Below are 24,043 nucleotides of genomic sequence, written 5' to 3'. Positions count from 1 at the left end.
GGAGGGAGAGAGCACAAACTAGGGGAGAGAGAGAGCACAAGGTTAGTAACATTCAATGGTGGAATATACATGAGGTGGGAGAGAAGGGGGGGGGGGTTAGGGTAGGGGAGCTCAGTGCACCGATGGTCCTCGGGCAGTCTAGGCCTATAGCAGCATAACTAACTAAGGGATGGTTCAGGGTTGCCTGAAGCCAGCCCTAACTATATGCTTTGTCAAAGAGGAAGGTTTTAAGTCTAGCCTTAAAAGTACAGAGAGTGTCTGCCTCCTGAACCCAGGCTGAGAGCTGGTTCCACAGGAGAGGAGCTTGATAGCTAACATTTGGGTTTGACATTAGAAGATGAATATGAAACAAAAGATCAACAGCTGCAAAGCTTTTATTTCCAGGTATTCACATCTGGATCAGATACACAACACATGGAAGAAGATTGCACGTTTTGTTTGAACCAAGCCATTTATCATGTCAGCAGAAGTATTGGAACATAGGTGTTCTTTGTTGCCCAGGTGTGTCTAATCCATTGGCTATTCAAACAATAAATATTCTGTATTTTACAGGGAGTCAATGAAGAGAAGCCAATATAGGAGAAATATGATCTCTCTTGCTAGTTCCTGTCAGGACTCTGGCTGCGGCATTCTGGATTAATTGGAGGCTTTTTATTAAGATATTAGGACATCCAGATAGTAATGAGTTACAGTAATCTAGCCTTGAGGAAACAAATGCATGGACTAGTTTTTCTGCATCATTTTGAGACAGGATGTTCCTAATTTTGGAAATGTTGCGCAGGTGAAAGAATGCAGTTCTAGAAATTTGTTTTATGTGTGAGTTAAAGGACATGTCCTGGTCAAAAATAACTCCAAGGTTTTTTACAGTAGTGCTAGAGGCCAGGGTTATGCCATCTGGAGTAGCTATAATTTGAGAAAAGTTATTTCTGAGATTTTTTGGCCCAAATATAATGACTTCTGTTTTCTCCGAGTTTAAAAGTAAAAAGTTACTGGTCATCCAAGCCTTTATGTCAGCTAGACAGGCTTGAAGTCTGGTTAACTGGTTTGTGCTAACAGGTTTAATAGATAGATATAACTGAGTGTCATCCGCATAGCAGTGGTAATTAATAGAGTGCTTCCTAATGATATATCCTAAAGGAAGCATGTACAGGGTGAACAGAATCGGTCCTAGCACAGAACCTTGTGGAACTCCATAACTAACTTTTGTTCGTGTGGAAGGTTCATCATGGACATGAACAAACTGGAATCTGTCCGATAAATAGGATTGGAACCACTTTAACGCTGTTCCTCTGATACCAATCACATGCTCCAGTCTCTGTAATAAGATGTTGTGGTCAATGGTGTCGAATGCTGCACTAAGGTCTAGGAGGACAAGTATCGAAACAAGTCCATTATCTGAGGCTAAGAGAAGATCGTTGGTAACTTTCAACAGTGCTGTTTCTGTACTATGATGTGCTCTAAATCCTGATTGGAAATCTTCAAATAGTTCATTCCTGTGTAAGTGGTCTGATAGCTGCTTAGCAACAGCTTTTTCTAGGATTTTAGAAATAAATGGCAGGTTGGATATTGGTCTATAATTAGCCAAGACTCCTGGATCAAGACTAGGCTTTTTGAGTAAAGGTTTGATTACTGCAGTCTTAAAGGCCTGTGGTACGTAGCCTGATACTAGAGATAAATTTACCAAGTCCAATAAAGATGAGTTCATTAATGGCAGGGTGCCTTTAAGCAGTCTAGTCGGGATGGGGTCCAAGAGACACGTTGATGATTTCGATGAAGCAACTACTGATGTAAATTCAGAGAGATCTATGGGAGAGAAGCAGTCTAAACATAACTGAGGTCCTACAGATGATTCAGCTACTGAGCTACTGTAGTAAAAGATTCATTTATTGCAGGTATAGGAAGCATCTGCTGAATTTTATCTCTAATAGTTGTGATTTTGTTTGTAAAGAAACTCATAAATTCATCACTGCTGAGAGCTAAGGGAACACTGGGCTCAACGGAGCTGTGACTTTTTGTCAGCCTGGCTACAGTGCTGAAAAGAAACCTGGGATTGTTCTTATTTTCCTCTATTAGTGATGAATAGTATGCAGTTCTGGCTTTACGGAGAGCTTTTTTATATGTTAGTAGACTGTTTTTCCAGGCTAGAAAAATTTCCTCTAAGTTTGTGGAACGCCACTTCCTTTCCAGCCTTCGTGATGCCTGCTTTAAGGTACGAACATGTAAATTATACCATGGGGCTAGTCTTCTCTGAATCACTAACTTCTTTTTCAGAGGGGCTACAGAATCAAGCGTTTCACGCAGTGAGGTTACAGCGCTGTCAACAACATGATCAATTTGGTAGGGAGTAGGATTAAGGCAGCTGCCCTCCACTATGTTTATACTTGGCATAGATGCAAATAAAGATGGAATCATTTTCTTAAATTTATTAACAGCGTTGTCGGATAAACATCTGCTGTAGTGGAATTTTCTTCCAGACGCTGCATGATCCATCATTTTAAATTCGAAAGTTATTAAAGAATGATCTGACAAAACAGGATTTGGGGGAAAAATTATTAGATGTTCAATTTCGATGCCATAGGTCAGAACAAGATCAAGGGTGTGATTAAAACAGTGGGTGGGTTTATTAACGTTTTGAATGAAACCAATTGAATCTAATATAGAATTAAATGCAATGCTGAGGCTGTTATTTTCAACATCTACATGAATGTTAAAATCTCCCACTATAATGACTTTATCTGATCTAAGCACTAAATCAGACAGGAAGTCAGGGAATTCAGTTAAAAACTCTGAGTAAGGAACAGGTGGACGGTACAAAATGACAAGTAGAACTGGTTTTTGTGTTTTCCAGTTTGTATGTGAGAGACTAAGAGTGAGGCTCTCAAATGAGTTATAACTGTTCTGAGGATGAAAGTTTAATAATAAGTTTGACTGGAAGATTGCAGCTACTCCTCCACCTCGACCTGTGCTTCGAGGAACATGATAATTTTTATGACTGAGGGGGGTTGATTCATTCAGACTGACATATTCATCCTGCTGTAACCAGGTTTCAGTAAGATAAAGTAGGTCAATTTGGTGATCAGTTATCAAATCATTTACTAACAGAGATTTAGAAGAAAGGGACCTAATATTTAATAATCCACATTTGACAGTTCTGTTTTTCTGTTCAATAAGAGGAGTGGTCTTAATTTTTATTAAGTTTTTATGAATAACTCCTCTTCTGTTAACTTCTGATTTGTTTGATTTATATGTTCGAGGGGCAGACACAGTCTCTATGTGGTTTGAAGGGGGCGGCGGCTCTAAGGAAACTGCAGAGAAGCGTTTTAGACTGAGTCTCTGCATCCCGGTCCCCACCCTGGATTGTCAGGCTTTAGGTCGGCTAAGAAACTCGGCCAAATTCCTAGAGATGAGAGCTGCACCATTCAAAGTGGGATGGATGCCATCTCTCGCTATCAGAAGGGATTTGTATGTGAGAAGAAGGATTTTAAATTCTATTCTAGACTAGTTTTTCTGCATCATTTTGAGACAGGATGTTCCAAATTTTGGAAATGTTGCGCAGGTGAAAGAATGCAGTTCTAGATTTGTTTTATGTGTGAGTTAAAGGACATGTCCTGGTCAAAAATAACTCCAAGGTTTTTTACAGTAGTGCTAGAGGCCAGGGTTATGCCATCTGGAGTAGCTATAATTTGAGAAAAGTTATTTCTGAGATTTTTTGGCCCAAATATAATGACTTCTGTTTTCTCCGAGTTTAAAAGTAAAAAGTTACTGGTCATCCAGGCCTTTATGTCAGTTAGACAGGCTTGAAGTCTGGTTAACTGGTTTGTGTTAACAGGTTTAATAGATAGATATAACTGAGTGTCATCTGCATAGCAGTGGTAATTAATAGAGTGCTTCCTAATGACATATCCTAAAGGAAGCATGTACAGGGTGAACAGAATCGGTCCTAGCACGGAGCCTTGTGGAACTCCATAACTAACTTTTGTTCGTGTGGAAGGTTCATCATGGACATGAACAAACTGGAATCTGTCCGATAAATAGGATTGGAACCTACAATAGTACAATCAAATCTCTAAGTGTGCCAGATATCTAGGAGTATACGTATCTTTGTATAAGAACATGTTCATTCATAAAAAGTGCAATAAACAACAAAAATAAAATAATTTTTACTGTTTTGAAACTTCAGAACAGATGAACACAAATAGGGGCCAGTCGTGGCCTAGTGGATAGGGAGTCGGACTTGTAACCTGAAAATTGCAAGTCCTCATTCTCATGTCCGGCAGGAATTGTTGGTGGCACAGAGTGAATAGTGTCCACAGAGTGTCCACCTTCAATACCATGACTAAGGTGAGACCCTTGAGCAAGGCACCAAACTCCCAACTGCTCCCCGGGCATGTGTTCACGGTTTGTGTGTTCACTGCTGTGTGCGAGCACTTTGGGTGGTAATGGAATTTCCCCATTTGTGGGACTAGTAACTTAATCTTAAAATGAAATCATATATTTTTTAATCAAAATACATATACAATCAGGAATAACTGATTGTATAACGGTATAATTTGCAAAAAAAAAACAAAACACGTCTGGTGTGTGGGCTGTGTCTAAGTGTTTTTGTGAAATACCAAAATACAGAGCGAGCGCGACAGTGCCAGTGTGAGCGCATACGAGAGAAATGTTTACCACAGAAAAACTACAATTCCCGGGAAAAGACAGCACTTCCTGCTGTCACAGAAAGTGACTACATGTATATCTACGGTGACCACATGATAGTTCATGCTCACAATGTGATCATGTGTATTCCAAAGTAGGAAGTGCTGTGACCAGACCCACAGTCTGGATTATAATGATTTAACAGTGTACGCTTTTTACTGGACTTCTGCAAACCCATTACTCAGAATAAACAGCGCTCTAGGACATGTTGAATGTGTGATATGTAAGTGTAACTCCTCCGGTTTTATATGCAAAAATAATGATCTTATGTGGTTGCAATTCTACAGGCATTTAAAAAAAAATATGCAAATCGTAGTGCGGGCACTCACAATGTTTTTAAAGGGTTAAACATCATCCCAGAATTAGAAATAAATGGACTATGCACTTAAAAATAAACAATAGAATAAATCTATATATATTTCTACCACTGTTCTGTGGAGAATGTCCTAACCCACGGCATATTAACCTGGTTTAGCAGCAGCTCCGCAGCCGACAAGAAGCCACTGCAGAGAGTGATCAATGCTGCACAGAAAATAACAAACACACAACTAGCTGCCCTCAAAGACATTTTTACCTCCCGCTGCATTCTAAAAACAAAAAACATCTTGAAGGACCCATCTCAAACAGATGGTGGGCTGTTGCGTGTTCAATACATTTTCCCTGTGTCATTTCACATTATTACACATAACTGAATTTATGCACATCTATGGTTTGATTTCTTTGCAAGTGTGGATTGCATGGGTTGTTACCAACATCTGGTAAAAACTTCATGTCAGTAGCACTTTTAGAAATATATTTAGTGAGAAAAATGGTGATGTGTTCAAGACTTGTTTTACCCACTGTATATGTCTCTGAGTTTGGGGACTGCCAATCTTTGCCCAACTGCTCCATTAATAACTGTGGAATTAACTATCTCCTGAACTATGAAGTTTTTTTTTAAATGTAATTTGCCACAAAATAAATTCCATTCAACTTCTTTGTAATGTAGGTGAATTGACCTTAACCAGAGAATGCCTATGAGCACGTAATTTAATGTACATTCACATTTGACAACTCACTGCATTAGAACATCAGACTAAAATGCCTGAAGAACAAAGTAGCTACAAATGTGTGTGTGTGTCTGTACATTCAGATGTCTCACCCATAGAGAAGAAAGAGGGAGAGGACAGCAGGGAAGTTAGTTGGGGAGGTGTAGGCTGGCAGGTCGAACACAAACAGAATAATAACACAGCATGTAGCAGGTACCAGGTAGTTCAGCTGAGAAGACGAGATGACAGAACATGATCAGATCAGAATATGACAAAAATTATTTCAGCAACTCCACAGTTCTTTAAGCAGTATTCTCCTCACCATGTCCCATATGTAATTAGCAAGCCAATAGATGACAGGGTCACAGCCACTGACAAACTGCAAGTGTTTGGCTTTGGTGGATTTCTCTGCAACCAGGAAAACCACAAAGCTAGCTGGCACAAAGGACATCGCCACAATAATGAAGATGGCAATCACCACATCTGTTCCCTGGAGCCTGGAGATAGAGGGGAGGACAGCCAAGGAGAGGGAGGTGAAAATATATACATGAAAATATATACACTGCATCACAATAATAAACATCCATAATAACCCATCCAGCAATCAGTTCAAATTTAACCCTTTGGGGCCTAAGGGTGTTTTGGGGCCCTGGACAAGTTTTGACATGCCCTGACATTTGTGCTTTTTTCAGTTGCTTTTAAACATATTAATGGCTAAAGTCTGATAATACTGTAATCAGCACAAACTGGGCTACAATAATATGTGAGCAGCATGTTTATACATGATTGTGTTTTTGAGAAAACAGCGTTTATGCATGGTTAGTGAAAAACAAAAATTTTTAAGTCACTGAAATAAGGCCATAAAACACATACATAAGACTACTGAGAACTGGATCTTGTAGCCTAGAGTGTTTGCTTCCAAATGATGTGAAAATAATCTTGTTCACTCATTCACAGAAAACAATACACTGATTTAAATTTTCTAAGACACTTTTTAGTAGAAAGTGCATATACAAGAAGGCGTGTTTCCATATGAACTGTGTGCTCAGTGCGAGGTGGGATCATATTAGCTATAATACTTTCATAATGAATACATACAGTGGGTACGGAAAGTATTCAGACCCCTTTAAATTTTTCACTCTTTGTGTCATTGCAGCCATTTACCAAAATCAGAAAAGTTCATTTTATTTCTCATTAATGTACACTCAGCACCCCATCTTGACAGAAAAAAACAGAAATGTAGAAATTTTGGCAAATTTATTAAAAACGAAAAACGGAAATATCACATGGTCATAAGTATTCAGACCCTTTTCAGTGACACTCATATTTAACTCACATGCTGTCCATTTTTTCTGATCCTCCTTGAGATGGTTCTGCACCTTCATTGGAGTCCAGCTGTGTTTAATTAAACTGATTGGACTTGATTAGGAAAGGCACACACCTGTCTATATAAGACCTTACAGCTCACAGTGCATGTCAGAGCAAATGAGAATCATGACGTCGAAGGAACTGCCCAAGGAGCTCAGAGACAGAATTGTGGCAAGGCACATATTTGGCCAAGGTTACAAAAGAATTTCTGCAGCACTCAAGAGCACAGTGGCTTACATAATCCTCAAATGGAAAAAGTTTGGGACGACCAGAACTCTTCCTAGAACTGGCCGTCCAGCCCAACTGAGCAATCGTGGGAGAAGAGCCTTGGTGAGAGAGGTAAAGAAGAACCCAAAGATCACTGTGGCTGAGCTCCAGAGATGCAGTAGGGAGATGGGAGAAAGTTCCACAAAGTCAACTATCACTGCAGCCCTCCACCAGTCGGGGCTTTATGGCAGAGTGGCCCGACGGAAGCCTCTCCTCGGTGCAAGACACATGAAAGCCTGCATAGAGTTTGCCAAAAGACACATGAAGGACTCCCAGACTATAAGAAATAAGATTCTCTGTTTCTGATGAGACCAAGATTGAACTTTTTGGCGTTAATTCTAAGCGGTATGTGTGGAGAAAACCAGGCACTGCTCATCACCTGCCCAATACAATCCCTACAGTGAAACATGGTGATGGGAGCATCATGTTATGGGGGTGTTTTTCAGCTGCAGGGACAGGACGACTGGTTGCAATTGAAGGAAAGATGAATGCGGCCAAGTACAGAGATATCTTGGAAGAAAACCTCTTCCAGAGTGCTCAGGACCTCAGATTGGGCCGAAGGTTCACCTTTCAACAGGACAATGACCCTAAGCACACAGCTAAAATAACAAAGGAGGGGCTTCGGAACAACTCTGTGACCCTTCTTGACTGGCCCAGCCAGAGCCCTGACCTAAACCCAATTGAGCATCTCTGGAGAGACCTGAAAATGGCTGTCCACCAATGTTCACCATCCAACCTGACAGAACTGGAGAGGATCTGCAAGGAAGAATGGCAGAGGATCCCCAAATCCAGGTGTAAAAAACTTGTTGCCTCATTCCCAAGAAGACTCATGGCTGTACTAGCTCAAAAGGGTGCTTCTACTCAATACTGAGCACAGGGTCTGAATACTTGTGATCATGTGATATTTCAGTTTTTCTTTTTTAATAAATTTGCAAAAATTTCTACATTTCTGTTTTTTTCTGTCAAGATGGGGTGCTGAGTGTACATTAATGAGAAATAAAATGAACTTTTTTTGATTTTGGCAAATGGCTGCAATGACACAAAGAGTGAAAAATTTAAAGGGGTCTGAATACTTTCCGTACCCACTGTAAAAAGAGATTATTTGTTTTCGACTTGAATTGTCTCATTTTAAAAGTAGACATTTCAAGTTTTCTATACATATACTTCTCATGTCTTTGAGGCAAGTATTAGCTGAGATTCAGGTTGTTTTATTTACGTGTCTGTGAAGAGAGGTGACAGAGACAGAGAAGACAGAGAGCACACCCTGTCTGCTTTCTTTATTTTACAAAAGCACAGCATTTTGTTTGAGTGTATACAAATAAAATTAGACCCTGTACATATTTGAATGATATATTGCTCCAGTTGTTTTGGCTAATATCCAACCTACTATTTATTTCTAAAATCCTTAAAAAAGCTGTTGCTAAGCAGCCATGTGACCCACTTACACAGAAATTAACTATTTTCAATCAGGATTTAGAGCACATCATAGTACAGAAACAGCACTGTTAAAAGTCACCAACGATCTTAGCCTCTTAGTCTCAGATAATCGACTAATCTCTGTACTTGTCCTGCCATACTTTAGTGCTGCATTTGACACTATAGACCACAGCATCTTATTACAGAGACTGGGGCATGTGATTGGGATCAAAGAAACAGTGTTAGTGTGGTTCCAATCTTACTTATCGGACAGAAAGGAGTTATTACAGTTAAAACAGCAGTTATTGTATATGGGCCTAAAACCTCAGAAATAGTTTTTCTAACAATATAGCTGGCAGCTTTCCTTCCTGTCCCACGCTCTTATTTTGAAAACTCATGCCTGGTTTGGTCAGCCACTCATCTACACTCACTTGATTACATAATTGATTTCACTGTTCTCTCCTCTAGTCACAACATATATAACTTCTCAAAACTGACAAAGTAATTTAAGTTTCAGCATTATCAGGAAAAGATGCCACAAAACGTGCCGGCGCATTCGTCGACCCATGAGGGTTAATCAAATATTGCTTTAGTGATCTCATTTAACTTAAATTCTGCTGGAAACCAGCTGAGTTGGTTAACTATAAACATGAAGTTCTTTAAGTTATTTCTGATGGCAGTAAATAAAAGACCTGCTGAGCAACTTACAAGTAGTCCAAAGAGAGGCTGGCGCTCGTTCGATTCATTGGGTGGTTTGTAACTGTGATACCTGAAAAACATAGACACACAACAACTTTATTTGTGCTGGCCTAAAATTGCATAACTTTATTTATCACTGTTATGTAATTACCATATGCAGCAGGGTTGCCTTTGGATACTGGCAGGTTGGCACGCAGGATGGCGTTGTTAAGGACGTTGAGATACGTTGGCATGCTGTGGTAACCTTTGTTGTTGTACAGAACCTAGGCACAAGTGACTGCTCTGTCAGCCAAAGTTTGTACAACACTTAAATCTGTGAATTTTAGAATGCCTGTCTGACCTGAGCTGATCTGCGGACTGCTATCTTGCGAACCATTGGAGGTATCTGTCTCCCAAATGATGCTGGGATTGATTTCTGTATGTTCCCAACTGTTAAGCCACCATACCTATCAAGAACAAATAGATAACAAATTAAGAATTTAAGATAAAATGTAATGTATTATTTTCTATGTATTTTAGCTCATAATATTCTAGAAAAAGTTTTAGTAAAAAATTTTAGTATCAACATTGATTCCAACCATTATATTAACAAAGATATAAAAATATTAAATAATAACCAGTGAAACTCTCAAAACATTGTCAACATTTTTCTTTCAAATGTTGCTTGCTTCATATGTTCCCACAACAGTGCTACAGTACCTGTGTAGACGCAGTCTGTCTGATGTGAAGAGCAGATACTCTGAGACATTCCGGCCTGTGATGTCCACCAGGATGTCACCTGTCACCACCTTCATGAGAGGGGGGTGTCCTCCCACCCCGCTGGGGCAGGAAAAACCTGTCCCCTGCATGGAACAAGTGCAGCGTACTGCCTCATGGGTGGATTGGGGGAGGGTAGGAGGAGACGTAACAGGATCTGAACAAACATAAAAGTGGGGTCACACTCAGTAGAGCTTTCTCACAGCAGACAGTAAGTGGCAAGCTAGGTAAGCTACATGAGTTTCATGCACTCAGTATCCAAACAGTTTTGATTTGTGTGTATTAATATATTGTGGTGTGCACAAGGGATGAGGTTACCCAGCATTCCTTGCAGCACTGCTAGTTACTGTAAATAGTTAATCATTTGTGTTCAGTTAGCCTGTTATGTGTGTCAGTTCTCATATCTGTTAGCTGCCTTTAGGTGTCTTCCATGTAATCAATGTGAGGCGAACGGTTTCTTGTCTGCACCATCAGTCAGAAGTGTTGTCTGTTAGTAGACTCCCTCATGTTCTCCCATGTGATGTATGTAAAAAAACAACCAAGCCTGCCTTCTTGGAGTTGTGCGGTGTATTGAACACAGGAAGCTTGCTAGTCTGTTCAAATAAAGGCTGCTGCCAAAAAGCTACAGCGCTCCTGGTGGTTGTTTCGGGATCGCTGCGCGTCACATTGGTGTCAGAAGTGGGATCACTTACAAGATGGCAGCAGGAAGTCATGAAATTGATGATCTGATCAGACAGCTACAGGAAGAAGGGATGCTCTCTGACAGGACACAGGGAGCTACCTTCAGATGGCTCCCATCCACAACCCTTGATACGCAGCAGAGACAGCCCTCAGAGGGGGTTAGCACACAACGGTTAAGGCTTGTTAAGGAAGGGGCCACGTCAAGAGAACCAGAGCACAGGATGACCGCAGCGCCCCCTGCAGTTGAGCCGGTGACACGGCAGGTTAAGTTGCCCCGCTACAATGGGGAAGAAGTGCCAGATTCCTACCTGGTACAAGTCCAACTGGCAGCCCAGTTCAATGCTTGGACCCCAGAAGAAACAGCGGTTCAAGTAGCCTTGGCATTAGAAGGGAAGGCCCTCCAGGTGTTAAATGACCTTTCCCCAGAAGAACGCTTGCACTGGCCTGCTCTAGAAGGTGCACTGAAACAGCGGTTTGGTCGTAAGACACCAGCAGATGAGGCCCGTGATCGACTGGCAAATCGAAGGCGACAGGAGGGGGAGAGCTTGGGGGCCTATGCATCTGATCTGCTTGCTCATGCCCGCCTGGGGTACCCAACTTTCAACATAGCTGCTAGAGAAGAACTGGCTCTCCATGCATTCACCAGGGGTCTGCGACCTGAAAGGCTGCGGGAGCACATACGTCTGTGTGCTCACACCACCCTGGCCGCGGCACTGACCGAGGCAGAACGAGTCGAGCACATCCTGGGCGCCGAGGCACGTCCTTCTCGGGTTTGCCAAGCTGACCTGGAGGAGGCCGACGAGGGGGAGATGGTCTGTGCAGTACACCCAGTACTACCAAGACACAGCCAAGGAGATGATGGGTTGCCAGCAAAGTCAAAACGGGACAGGTGTTTCCGCTGTGGAGAGAGAGGCCACATCGCACGATTCTGCCCAGCCCCAGCACCTCGGTTCCTGGGACCACAGAAGCCACAGTTAAACTAAAAAGGGGTGGCTTGATCAGGGCAAAGCCACCCCAAGACTGTTCCCCCTCCCTGAAGTCAGCACAAGAGCGACTGGGTCGTCTGGGTGGATTCCATGGACTGTATGTTTCCTGTTGTCTCCAGGGGGTCCAATGCAAAGCCCTGGTGGATACAGGGTCCACCATCTCCCTTGTTCGGTCAGGGATACTCCCTGAAACAGATGGAGCAGAACCTGAGGGATGGAATCCCACCGGCCTGAGAATCACCACGGTGACTGGTGAGGCAGCAGAGATGAAAGGGGAGCAACTGCTGCCAGTGACTGTTGGGAGCCAGACTCTCCACCATCGGTTCTGGTTGGCTGAGATCCTAGAGCCATGCATTATTGGCCTGGACCTGCTGAGGCGGATGAGGGCTATGGTGGATGTTCCCAGGTCCACACTATACCTGGGGAGGGAAGCCGTGTCTCTCCATCCTGCTAATGAGTCCAGGCTGCGCCAGGTCGGACCAGCACCTACAAAGAAGCCTTTGTCCCGAGGGAGTGCCACCTGCAGCAGCCACCAGCATCAAGGGAATCTGCCAGACAAGCCAGCGGTCTCAGATGAGACCAGGGCTGCCGTCAAGGACCTACTGGAAAGGAGCCGAGGTGGCTTGGGAAGAGACCAGCAACAGCAGCTAGAAGAGCTACTAGAGGAGCATGTGGATATCTTTGCTGCACGTGATGAGGACTGTACCCAGACTAATCTTGTCCAACATGAGATCGACACTGGGGATGCCAGGCCTATTCGCCTTAGACCACGACGACTACCGCTAGCTAAACAAGCGGTGGCTGAGCAGAAGGTGAGGGAGATGGCGGCGGCTGGTATAATTGAGCCATCCAGTAGTCCCTGGGCAGCAGCAGCTGTCCTGGTGCAGAAGAAAGATGGAGCATGGCGATTCTGCGTTGATTATAGGCAGCTGAACAAGGTGACCCGGAAGGACTCGTACCCCCTGCCCCGCATTGACGATGCTTTGCTCCAGTGCTAGCTTACCCAGACTCGCAGCGGCCTTTCATTCTGGACACGGACGCAAGCAATGTAGGCGTGGGAGCAGTACTGTCTCAGGAGGGGGAGAGTGGAGAACAGGTGATTGCCTACTTCAGCCGATCCCTCAGCCGCCCAGAGAGGAACTACTGTGTCACGCGCCGAGAATTGCTGGCTGTCGTCCTAGGGATTCGGCACTTCCATCCATACCTGTATGGCCGCAGGTTCATGCTGAGGACAGATCATGCCTCGCTCACCTGGCTGCTGAGCTTCCGGGAGCCAGAGGGGCAGTTGGCTCGATGGATAGAGATGCTACAAGGCTATGACTTTGACATCAACCATCGAGCTGGGCGGGTTCACACCAATGCAGATGCTCTATCTCGACGGCCCTGTGAGGTGGTGAGCTGCCGCCACTGTCAGATGGCTGAAAGTCGGGCTGCTCCGTCACTAGTGGTGGGAGTTCTGCAGGCCGGCAACCCAGAGGATGACACAGAGGCCCTGGAACCCCAGCAGCTCCAGCAGCAGCAGCAGGATGACCCTGTCCTGCAGCACATTCACAGCTGGCTCACAGCAGGCCAGCAGCCGGAATGGGCAGCGGTGTCTGCTATGGACACAGAGACCAAGGCCTACCATTCCCAGTGGTCTAAGTTGCTCCTGAGGGACGGATTGCTGTACCGTCGCTGGGAGGCCCCAAGAGGCCACCGCCACATTCTACAGCTGCTGGTTCCCCGGGGGCTCAGACCAAAGGTCCTGCAGGCGGTCCATGGGTTGGTTGGAGCTGGGCACTTTGGGATTGCCAAGACCCTGCACAGGTTGAGAGCTCGATTTTACTGGCCAGGATGTCGTCAGGACGTGCAGATGTTTGTACATCGATGTGATTCCTGCACGGCACAGAAAGGCCCAAGTCATCAGTCACATGCCCCTCTTCAGCAGTACCAAGTGGGAGCCCCTATGGAGCGGGTGGGGGTGGATGTCCTAGGGCCTTTTCCTACAACTGATGCTGGGAACCGCTACATACTGGTAGCGATGGACTATTTTACCAAGTGGCCAGAGGCATATGCGGTGCCAGACCAGAGTGCAGTGACCACAGCAGAACGGCTGTTGAATGAGATGTTCTGCAGGTTTGGGGCTCCGGAGGAGTTGCATAGTGACCAGGGGCGAAATTTTGAGGCTGAGGTGTTTCACGAGGTATGTCGGCGGATGGGAATCAAGAAGACTCGTACCACTCCACTTCATCCTCAGAGTGACGGGCTGGTGGAGCGATTCAATCACACCTTGGCTACCCAGCTGGCAATCCTCACCAGCCAGCGACAAAGGGACTGGGACATTCACCTCCCCATGGTCCTGTGGGCGTACCGGACTGCTGTGCAGGAGTCCACTCACTGTACCCCTGCCTGCCTCATGTTCGGGAGAGAGCTCCGCACCCCAGTAGAACTGATGTTTGGGTCCCCACCACAGCCAGAGGTGGAGGGGGGGCCTGGTATGGACTATTTGCAAAATCTCCGGGACCGCCTTCGGGAGGTTCATGAACTGGCACGCCACTGCTTAACAGATGCTGGGGTCCGCCAGAAGCGGGCCTACGATACACGGTGCAGAGGGGAGCCTCTGGAGATTGGTGCACAGGTGTGGGTGTACTGCCCAACCCGCAAGAAAGGACTGTCACCCAAGCTCATGAGCCATTGGGTTGGGCCATGTACGGTGCTGGACAGACTGACCGAGGTGACATATCGGGTGAAGCTGGTGGGGAGCAACCGGGCTGTCGTCCTTCATAGAGACAGACTGGCACCCTACCAGCCTCTAGCACCCCAAGTGGAAGGGACTGATGAGCAACCAGATTGCCTTCCCCCAGAGGGGGAACCTCGGAGGTCAAGGAGGCAGCAACGGCGGCTGCCCTCACATCTTCAGGACTTTGTGGTGGACTAAGGGCTCTGGGGACAGTTAGCCCTCTTAGAGGGGGGCTATGTGGTGTGCACAAGGGATGAGGTTACCCAGCATTCCTTGCAGCACTGCTAGTTACTGTAAATAGTTAATCATTTGTGTTCAGTTAGCCTGTTATGTGTGTCAGTTCTCATATCTGTTAGCTGCCTTTAGGTGTCTTCCATGTAATCAATGTGAGGCGAACGGTTTCTTGTCTGCACCATCAGTCAGAAGTGTTGTCTGTTAGTAGACTCCCTCATGTTCTCCCATGTGATGTATGTAAAAAAACAACCAAGCCTGCCTTCTTGGAGTTGTGCGGTGTATGGAACACAGGAAGCTTGCTAGTCTGTTCAAATAAAGGCTGCTGCTAAAAAGCTACAGCGCTCCCTGGTGGTTGTTTTGGGATCGCTGCGCGTCACAATATTTTACATTTATGCTTTAGATATTTGTCTTGTCTTGTTTTGTTAGTGTTTCTCATGTTCTACTGCTGCACAAATCATTAACTATTTGGGCATAAAGGTATTGAAGTTGAGAGATATTTTAGTTTAGTTGTTTTTTAGTTGAAATAATCAGCAAAGAAAATAGTAAATTAATATATATTCCTATCCAATTTTGTTATTGGATAGGAATATATATTAATGGTCTAACAGCTGCTGGTGCTATTTTTCCAGCTGGATGCCATTAAACTATTGCAAAGAAGATACCTTTAATAGTGACAGTCACACCTTAAACACATCTCAATTTCTCCACCAAGGGTCACATGGGAGGTTTATTAACAACCAAGAAAGATGACTCAAATCAATCAGTTGATAATGAAAAGCACTTGAAGGTGGCTTTACTGTAAAAAATGGTATCTAGCCCTCCAACACAATACCCAGCCTGAAGCTCTCTAGGTCTTTCATAAACCTTTTGAGAAATGTTCTATCCTGTGTACATGGTCTAAAGAAATGGTTAAACACTATAGGGCCAGGTTCGGCAATGTCCGGCGAATTATTTTTGGCTCGCCAGATGATTTTTGAAAAATTAGCTTTAAATAATATGAGTTCCATGGATAGCTTCAAATCATAGCCTATTTCTCAAATGATATGTTATTTTATGTTTATTTATTTGAGTCTAATTTGACGCTTTCAAAGATGCACATTCAAAGAGGGGTTCTATAACCCCTCCTCTCCTCTCTTGCTCCATGCTGCAGCTCGCTGTGACAGAAATGCATAGTGCTCTGTTTCACTGCTGCACTCAGATCCATTTTCTCTATTGAACTTTAGCATGTGAATTAAATAAAGGTCATATTTAGACACTTTCTTTCTTATTTATTTCGCATTAGTCTTTATGAACACATGAACAGAGTCCACTCCTTCATCTGGAAAAAATGGGATGCAATGTAATCCTAAAAAACAAAAACACATGGAATGCCCAGTTTGAGTAATAAAATAGCCTGGTCGACATCTTAAACATTTGAAAGACTACTTACTCAGTGTGAAAACTGGTATTTCCCCTCTTTCACTATTTTTTGTATGTCTAGCGTTAGAGATGTCATTTTAATGCACTTGCACTTCAGCCTCTTTATGGCATTGATTGGCGAGAAGGCTGACATGTAAGTTGAAGCACATAAGCACACAAAAATCACATGAGCCAGAATGCACACACAGACTCTGTACCTTGTAGCGCAGAGCACCAGGGAGGATGCTAGAAAATCAATTAAGTCGATGTCAAATGTTGTCTCATTTAAATTACACCCTTAAATTACAAAATGTGTTTTCTGGCCCACCATCTGATGATGTAGGAAAAAAATTGGCCCAAGGCCAAGCCAACTTGCCAGACTCTGCTATAGGGTTACCAATTAAAAGGCCTCAAAATCAAACATCTTCCCATCTTCAGCACATATTTTTTAGAGAATGACTCACTACTGGATTGGAAAAATGTGAGTTGGAAACTCATGGGAGTGCAGTTCCCAGGAAAGCAAGGAGAGAAATTGGTACAAGATTACTATTGCAAGAACACATCATCAGTAGGGTAAAACTAACCTGTCTCACAATGGTCTAAACCCAGTTTATGTTTCGTATTAATGGGTGAACAAGAAATGAAGCTCAAAAGTGTAACAAAAAAATTAAAATAGTACCAATTCTTTTTTTTCTTATGATTATTATGGAAACTATATTTTACCTATTGATAGAATGGAGCTTTATATTTAAGCCATTTAATTTATTGTTGCTAATGTAATAAGCATTTTTATTACATTACATAAAATATATTAAGACATTACCAGAACGGTTTAGGCCAATACACTCTAACCTTAAACTTTCAAACTACACAAACATTATTAAAGTGGATTGCACATATGAACATGGCCACCAGCTTTAAGAGAATGACTTACCATGGACTGTGGTTGGGGGAGCAACTGTGAAGTTAAACAGTCCTTCCTCAAATCGAGGGTCTGGGTCATCTGAGGGTACTGGTGAAGGAGGTGGGGGTACAAAGTTGGAGAGGGGGACCCCCTGGGTGAAAGAATCCAGACACATTGAATCAAAGTAGCGGGCAGCCAAGGTCTTGGAGTTGTTGGCACTGGGGTTAAGGGTCTGGGCCAGCTGGTCCAGGGTACTGTTGAAGGGGGTTTTAAGGACACAGGTGGCACCCACGCCTGAGGGCAGGCGAAGGGTGTTGATGATCTTCTGTGGACTGACATCTGGCAATAGTTTGCTCCTGAGAGAGGAAGCCAAAGATGCTAATTTTAGATTCCATACTAGATCTAAATCAGAGGATTAATTTGTTTGATTTGATCAAAAACAAAACCTCTTCAGCATTGTACACCTTGATTTGAATAAGACATTTGGGTGTCAGAATATTCTCACCTCCCAATGAAAACAAGCTTTGTAACTAGTTCTGGTAGGTTTATGCTGACCTCTGCTGGTTAGAACTGGGATACCTTATAACTTTTTTGTGTTGTGATTTGATGAGAAACAATCCAATTAAAAGACAAAATGCTAAATATTGTTTTTCATTTGATTTGTTATCATCAAGGTGTTAATAATCTCATAAAACCAGCTGGTCTACTGACATGTCAGATAACTTGTCTCTAAAAGCTATAACCCACCTTTTGAATTATTCTTTTCAGGCCAACTAGATTGCCCTGAACATGATTACTAACCAGACAAGTGCGAAGGGGCAGATAAAAGACATAAACCAGAGAAAGGAAAGGTGTCTCTCGGTTTTACACAGCTGCTCTCGCTCTATAGATGACTCACACGCTTCCATTACAAATTCCAAGATGGTGCCATGAGAGTGGCAGCTTGGTGCAGCAGCTCTTCAAGTTTTCAAGTTTTCCTTAGTTTTGTCTTTTTTTTTACTTTTTCGTCTTTACAGTTTCCCAGCCATGGTGGGATACTGTAACAGGTAAAAGGTATCCAAAACAGGATACCTGGCCCGAGATCCGAGTGGAGTGCAGGAGAAGACAACGTAGGCTGGAGCAAAAAAGGCCAAAAAGGAGGAGATTTAAACCATCCATCCCATCAATCATCACTAGGAACGTGAGATCCTTGGCTAATACCCACATGGACAAAATCGTTAGTACCCTTCCATTAAAGAAAGAAAAACCCACAATGGTCCTGAAATAAGTTGAAAATAATAAATACAAATTTACTGAAAATTAACTAATGGAAATTAGACATTGCTTTTGAATTGTGGTTCAACAGAGGTATTTAAAAAGTCACTCAAGTGGCCTTAACAAAAATGATAAATACTTAATATTTTGTTTCACAACATTTTGAGGCAATCACTGCAATCATGCAATTTCTTATAACTCTCAATGAGACTTCTGCACCTGTTGACAGGTATGTTGGCCCATTCCTCATGAACCTCATGAGCCTCCTGCTCCAGCTGTCTCAGGTTTGAAGGGTGCCTTCTCCAGACTGTCAATAACTTGTAACTTGTCAATATTCATTTTGGAAAATTCCAGTTTTGTTTTTTTATGCTTTGCTTTCAGAAATGGAGTCCTTCTCAGTCATCTTCCATTAAGTCCCCTTAGGCTCAAACAGCGACGGATGGTGCGATGATTATAATTCTTATTATGCGTCTCTTCAATTTTCCTCTTATGGCCACATCCAGGGAGGTTGGCTACAGTCCTGTGGACCTTAAACTTCTGAATATGTGCAACTGTAGTCAGAGGAACATCAAGCTGCTTGGCGATGGTCTTATAACCTTTACCTTTAACATGCCTGTCTATAATTTTCTTTCTAATCTCCTGAGACAACTCTCTCCTTAGTGTTTTGTGGTCCATGTTCAGTGTGGTACTTACCATGATACCAAACAGCACAGTGAATATTTTTCACCCTTTAAATAGACAGACTGACTGATTACAAGTTTGAAGACACAAGTTTGAAGAAAAACAAAACTGATACATAGAAACAAATATGTTTATTAATACCTTGTGAAGTAAGCATTCTTTTTTAGAGTTTGGTTAATAATTTTTGTAAACAAATTGACTAATGCTCTACTATTTTCCAGTTTAATACCATTTTCGAATCCGCACTAGAAGTTTTTTTTATGTATTTTGAACTGCGGCAACTGCCACAGGACATCAACCTATCCAGCCCATCTGCTCAACTCTTATTAATGGCCCAGAGAGGAAGACAAGAGTGAGTTGCTTTCTGCGATGAATGGAGACCCACACAGAGACGGCTCACTACACTGTGACCTGAAACTGAACCTCAACCAATTTGCCGGACCATCAGCTGGTGTCTTCTCTTTCAATTTGTCTCCCACTAGCAATCACACTTGTGTTCTCTTATGCCTTTATTAGAGTGATTGCGGTCCAATTGAAAGCAAGACTCTTGATCTCTTCGCTATTTAGTGTGATTGCTGAAAGCAATTGTTTAGTTTTGGGTAATTGTTTAATGTGATTGCTGAAACACTAAACAATCACACTTCTCTTATATCTTTATTATTATAATTTTATTTTCTTCCCCAGATAGCAGACTTTTTGGCTGTATTTTGGCATACACTTGGCAATTTTTGGCTTTGGTTTTGCAGACCAAAACCTTTGGCTTCAATGTGGCATGATTAAGGGCAGCCTTAACAGATAAGAAGGTGCCTGTAGTGTTTGGCCTAATTATGAAATTATGGCTCAACTGCAACACTAGATGTAGAACAGGGACAGCATTTGATGACGTATATGGAAGGTTTGACTTGTTTATGGACAGCCAGAGGATGGGCGAAGAGCGGAAAAGCATCTGTTACGTATGCGGCTGGATTTTGGCATGTTTCTGCCTGACCAAAAGACTCAGCAAAGCCTGGGAATTTTCAGAATTTCTCCCTGTACAACACCTAGTCTACTCCATTCTAAACCAGTGGGATCAGAGTTGAGGTATGTACATTTGAATTTCTACATTATTGTTTTTACTTCTAGCAATACAGCAGGTTCAAAATGGATATATTAACTAATACGTATATTTCACAACTTTGTAACAGCCCATCCAAGCTGAGGCATCAGTTTTTTTCTTAATGCCAACCCGCACTACAAACTTTTATCTAAAGTGTCGTTATGTTAAGACTTTGGCCTTTATGTATTTGATTTGTTTTCTGTGGTTCTGTGTTCAATTGTTCATTTAAAGGTTTGATTAAATGTTAAACAATAGTAACTGTATTTTTTGTAAATAAGGCTTTATGAAAACACTGAATAAAAAATTGCTTACCAAGACACAAACCTTTCATAATTGCAAAATTATGCTAAAATAGAAGACTCTGAGTGACACTAAATGAAGAGCCCTTTGGGAATCACATGAGCTGGCTCTTCTAAGGAAGCTGACCCAAAAGAGCCAAATCTTTGAGAAAAGCTGAACCTCTCATCACTAGACTAAAGCTGGCCTCACACCACGGCTTTCAAGTGATTTTGTGGTCACACTAAATTTCGAAAGCTGGAATGAAAACTTGTGAGTTTTAGCTTATGTTACTGCAGTAAGTCCTGTGTGTTACAAGTATGCGGTTAAATTAGCTTACAGTATGTCTGTTTTAGAAATGAATTTTCCCATCACACTTCCATTTAAATCCGGCTCCCCACCTCTCTGTTGCTCTGTGTACCTGACCTGTACCACTACATTCGGGTCTTAGAGTGGCACGTCACTACTTTAGTCTATCTCTGGTAGGATTTTCTGTGATACATGTGCTGTCATCAGTGCATGATGTCATTATAGGATTTTTTTAAATTTCACTTTTGTTGTTTTTATTCTGCAGTAAAACTAATTATGATTTCCATTTGTTTTCTGTTTTGTTCTCAGGGCATAATGTCATACAGTGAGTGGAGTAACATTAGCAAGAAGGCCCTTAAAAGAGTGGATGAGATACTTAATTCCTTGGAGAGTGAAATGCTTGGCGATTCTGAGATTGGGCTTGCTCAAAACAATGACGTACCAACCTGTACTGCTGATTATTCTCAGTTGTGTGATCTAGGCATGCCAAGGGAGGATTTTATCAGTGAAATGGGAACTAAAGAAAGCTCTGATTATGATATCATTTCCCCTCCCATGTTGGCATCTGTATTGTCAGACTGGGCTGTTCATTATGGTCTCTCAGCACTTCTGTCTATTCTCAGGGTTGTCCCTGCCTTGCAAAAGATGGTCGGTCTTTGCTGAAAACCCAGTTATGTGGTGGAAAATTTAGCAGGTGGATCTTTCTACTACTTTGGAATCATGAATTCACTTAGTAAAACTTTGGAGAAATTATCAAGCAAAGTCCATGACCTTCATGTGTTTAAATTACAACGAATCAAATATCGATGGCCTGTCACTTTTTAAAAACTCCTCTGTACAACTCACATGGGGTATTCTCTGTGTGATAAATGCATTCAGTCATTTACGTTAGCAATCGCATGACTGATATGGATGCTGTTCGTAGGACTGATGAACTTATCATGGCTTTGTCATGAGGCGACAGTACGGGCCCTTCTGCACCTCTTGATTCCTCCCCTTTCCTCCTGTTTCTTTCCTGTGTGTGTCTTGTGCCGTGATTGCTTGCAGGTGTGTCGCCCGAGGCCGTGAGGCGCTGATGAGCTTCCACCTGCCACTCCCCTTTACCGACTCCCATAAAAGCCCTGGCTCTGCACAACCTCGGCGCCAGTTCGTCCCACGCGGTAGTGGAAGATCCCTTAGTAAGAACCTTGCGACCTGAAGTCCTTAGTACTCACCAGTTTGTGTTCTTCCTTTTTTTCAGACCTTCGCCTCCCTGTTAAACCGGCCCTCCGAGGTCCCTGTTTGTTCCTGGAGACCCCTTGTATTCTCAGCCCTTCCAGTGATTTTGTGTTTGAATAAAGACGTTGTTTTGAATCTGCACTTGGGTCCTGTCCTGACTCTTCACAGGCTTGTAGTGATGAAAATCATCATGTGGGGCACTCACCCTTTACAGAATTGAACATTGGCATGGTGAGTGGTTCCGCTATGACTACATGCATTTGGTTTGTCTTGGTGTGGTTCGTAGGCTGTTTGAATTGTGGATGGGTACTGCTGGGTCTCTACGCTGTCACATTTGTGCTAGACAGTCCAGTCTCATATCAGAAAAACAGGTCAGTTTGAAAGCTTATGTATCTGCAGAGTTTGCAAGAAAACCAAGGGGGTTCAATGAAAGATTAAGGTGGAAAGCGACTGAACTCAGGCAGTTCTTATTGTACACGAGTCTAGTTATTCTAAGGCGTGTTTTAGCTCAGGAGATCTATGACAATTTCATGCTGTGGTCAGTTGCTGTAGGGATATTGGAAAGTCCCTTTTTATGTTATGTGATGAATGACTTTGCTGGAGCATTTCCAACAATTATATGGTGTCGAGTTTGTTGTGTATAACATTCATGGCTTAGTCCATCTCAGTGAAGACATAAAGATTCATGGTCATTTACACCTCATATCTGGGTTTCCTTTTGAAAATTACTTGTATAAATTGAAGAAAATGTTCAGGAAACCTCACAATCCTTCGGCCCAGGTAATTAGACGTGTCAGAAATGAACAGTGTCAATGATGAAGCATTTATAGAGAATCGTACAATTACAGCAACGGGAATACCAAGTGGGGTTTGTGTGTACACCCTAAAGCAAAGCAATTCAAAAATATATTAATTGATGGTGTGGTAAAGACAACGTCATTTGGTGACAATTTCTTCAGGATCAACAACATTGTTTTAGTTCAAAATATACTTTTAAAGTAGTATATCGGGTATACAGCAAAAAAGAGATTTTTTTTACTTATCCCCTAAATTCCTCCCACTTCAGCATCTTGGTTGTTTCACATCTGTCTCCAGACCTTCAATGTGCAAGGCTTGACAGAAATGTGAAAAAATATGTCAGGCTTCCACTTGGTGGCAGATGGTTGGTTTGTTGGTTTCCCCCTTTTACATGTTGAATGATCTGTTTAATTTCAAGGTAGTCAGGTTCAATATAATTTCAAATTATAATAGTTAAATAATTCATGTTCAGATGGTAGAAAGTGCCTGCTTTGCCTCTAGAAATCATAATAAACTTTCTTTCTGTCTTCTGTTTGAATGCACATGCCTCTTATGTAATATCATTGTCATACTCCCTTCATATTACAGCTTTGTGTTTTCCTGTCATTGATAGATAAATACTTTATTCATCCCCCATATGGGAAATTCAGATTGTCCTGCAACATATTAACTTTAACATAGAAATTTCAAATCAAATATAAAATATGAAATATAATTAACAGATAAAGGCACTTAGTCAATAACATATAACATAAATAGCATAACTAACATATCAACAATTACTATTAAACAGTCTAATGACTGTGGGGACAAAGGATTTCCTCAACCTCTCAGTTCTGCAGCGCAGTGAGATGACCCTCCCACTGCAGCTGCTACTCTGTTTAGTCAGTACGTCGTAGAGGGGGTGTTTATTATTGTTCAATATAGAAAGCAGCTTCCTCCACACCTGCTGCTCCACCACAGTTCTGAGAGGGTCCAGTTCCCTGCCTAGCACTGAACTGGTCTTTTTCACCAGCTTGTCTAGGCGTCTACAGTTCCTGTCCATAATGCCACTCCCCCAACAGACCTCAGCATAGAACAGTGTACTTGCCATGACAGTGTCGTAGAACATGCACAGCATGTCACTGCAGACACCGTACGAACTGAGCCGTCTCAAGAAGAAGAGGCGGCTCTGCCCTTTTTCGTCCAGCACCAGCATCAAGGTACTTGAAGGTCTGTACACTCTCTATCTCCTGTCCATCAATGCAGACTGAC

General features: G+C 42.6%; 1 protein-coding gene across 7 annotated transcripts in view; it reads right to left on the bottom strand.

Annotated features, from left to right (window-relative positions):
• The window catches only part of abca2 (ATP-binding cassette, sub-family A (ABC1), member 2), a 211,041-nt gene that overhangs the window by 22,764 nt on the left and 164,234 nt on the right, over positions 1–24,043 (bottom strand). For all 7 annotated transcript variants that reach the window (XR_003296547.1, XM_026322565.1, XM_026322568.1 and 4 more), the window contains 7 exons: positions 17,188–17,513; positions 10,179–10,392; positions 9,820–9,925; positions 9,631–9,742; positions 9,489–9,549; positions 6,052–6,226; positions 5,843–5,958 (listed from right to left, as the gene is read on the bottom strand). Coding sequence is in view for 6 of the 7 variants with exons in the window: in XM_026322565.1 (XP_026178350.1) it covers positions 5,843–5,958; positions 6,052–6,226; positions 9,489–9,549; positions 9,631–9,742; positions 9,820–9,925; positions 10,179–10,392; positions 17,188–17,513 (1,110 nt within the window). In the remaining variant the exon portion in view is untranslated. The remainder of the gene's footprint in view (positions 1–5,842; positions 5,959–6,051; positions 6,227–9,488; positions 9,550–9,630; positions 9,743–9,819; positions 9,926–10,178; positions 10,393–17,187; positions 17,514–24,043) is intronic.

The sequence above is a fragment of the Mastacembelus armatus genome, chromosome 9 (genome assembly GCF_900324485.2).
Source record: "Mastacembelus armatus chromosome 9, fMasArm1.2, whole genome shotgun sequence".
Classification (NCBI taxonomy): domain Eukaryota; kingdom Metazoa; phylum Chordata; class Actinopteri; order Synbranchiformes; family Mastacembelidae; genus Mastacembelus; species Mastacembelus armatus.
Note: the sequence above shows the minus strand (reverse complement) of the source record. Positions and strands in the feature narration are given on the sequence as shown.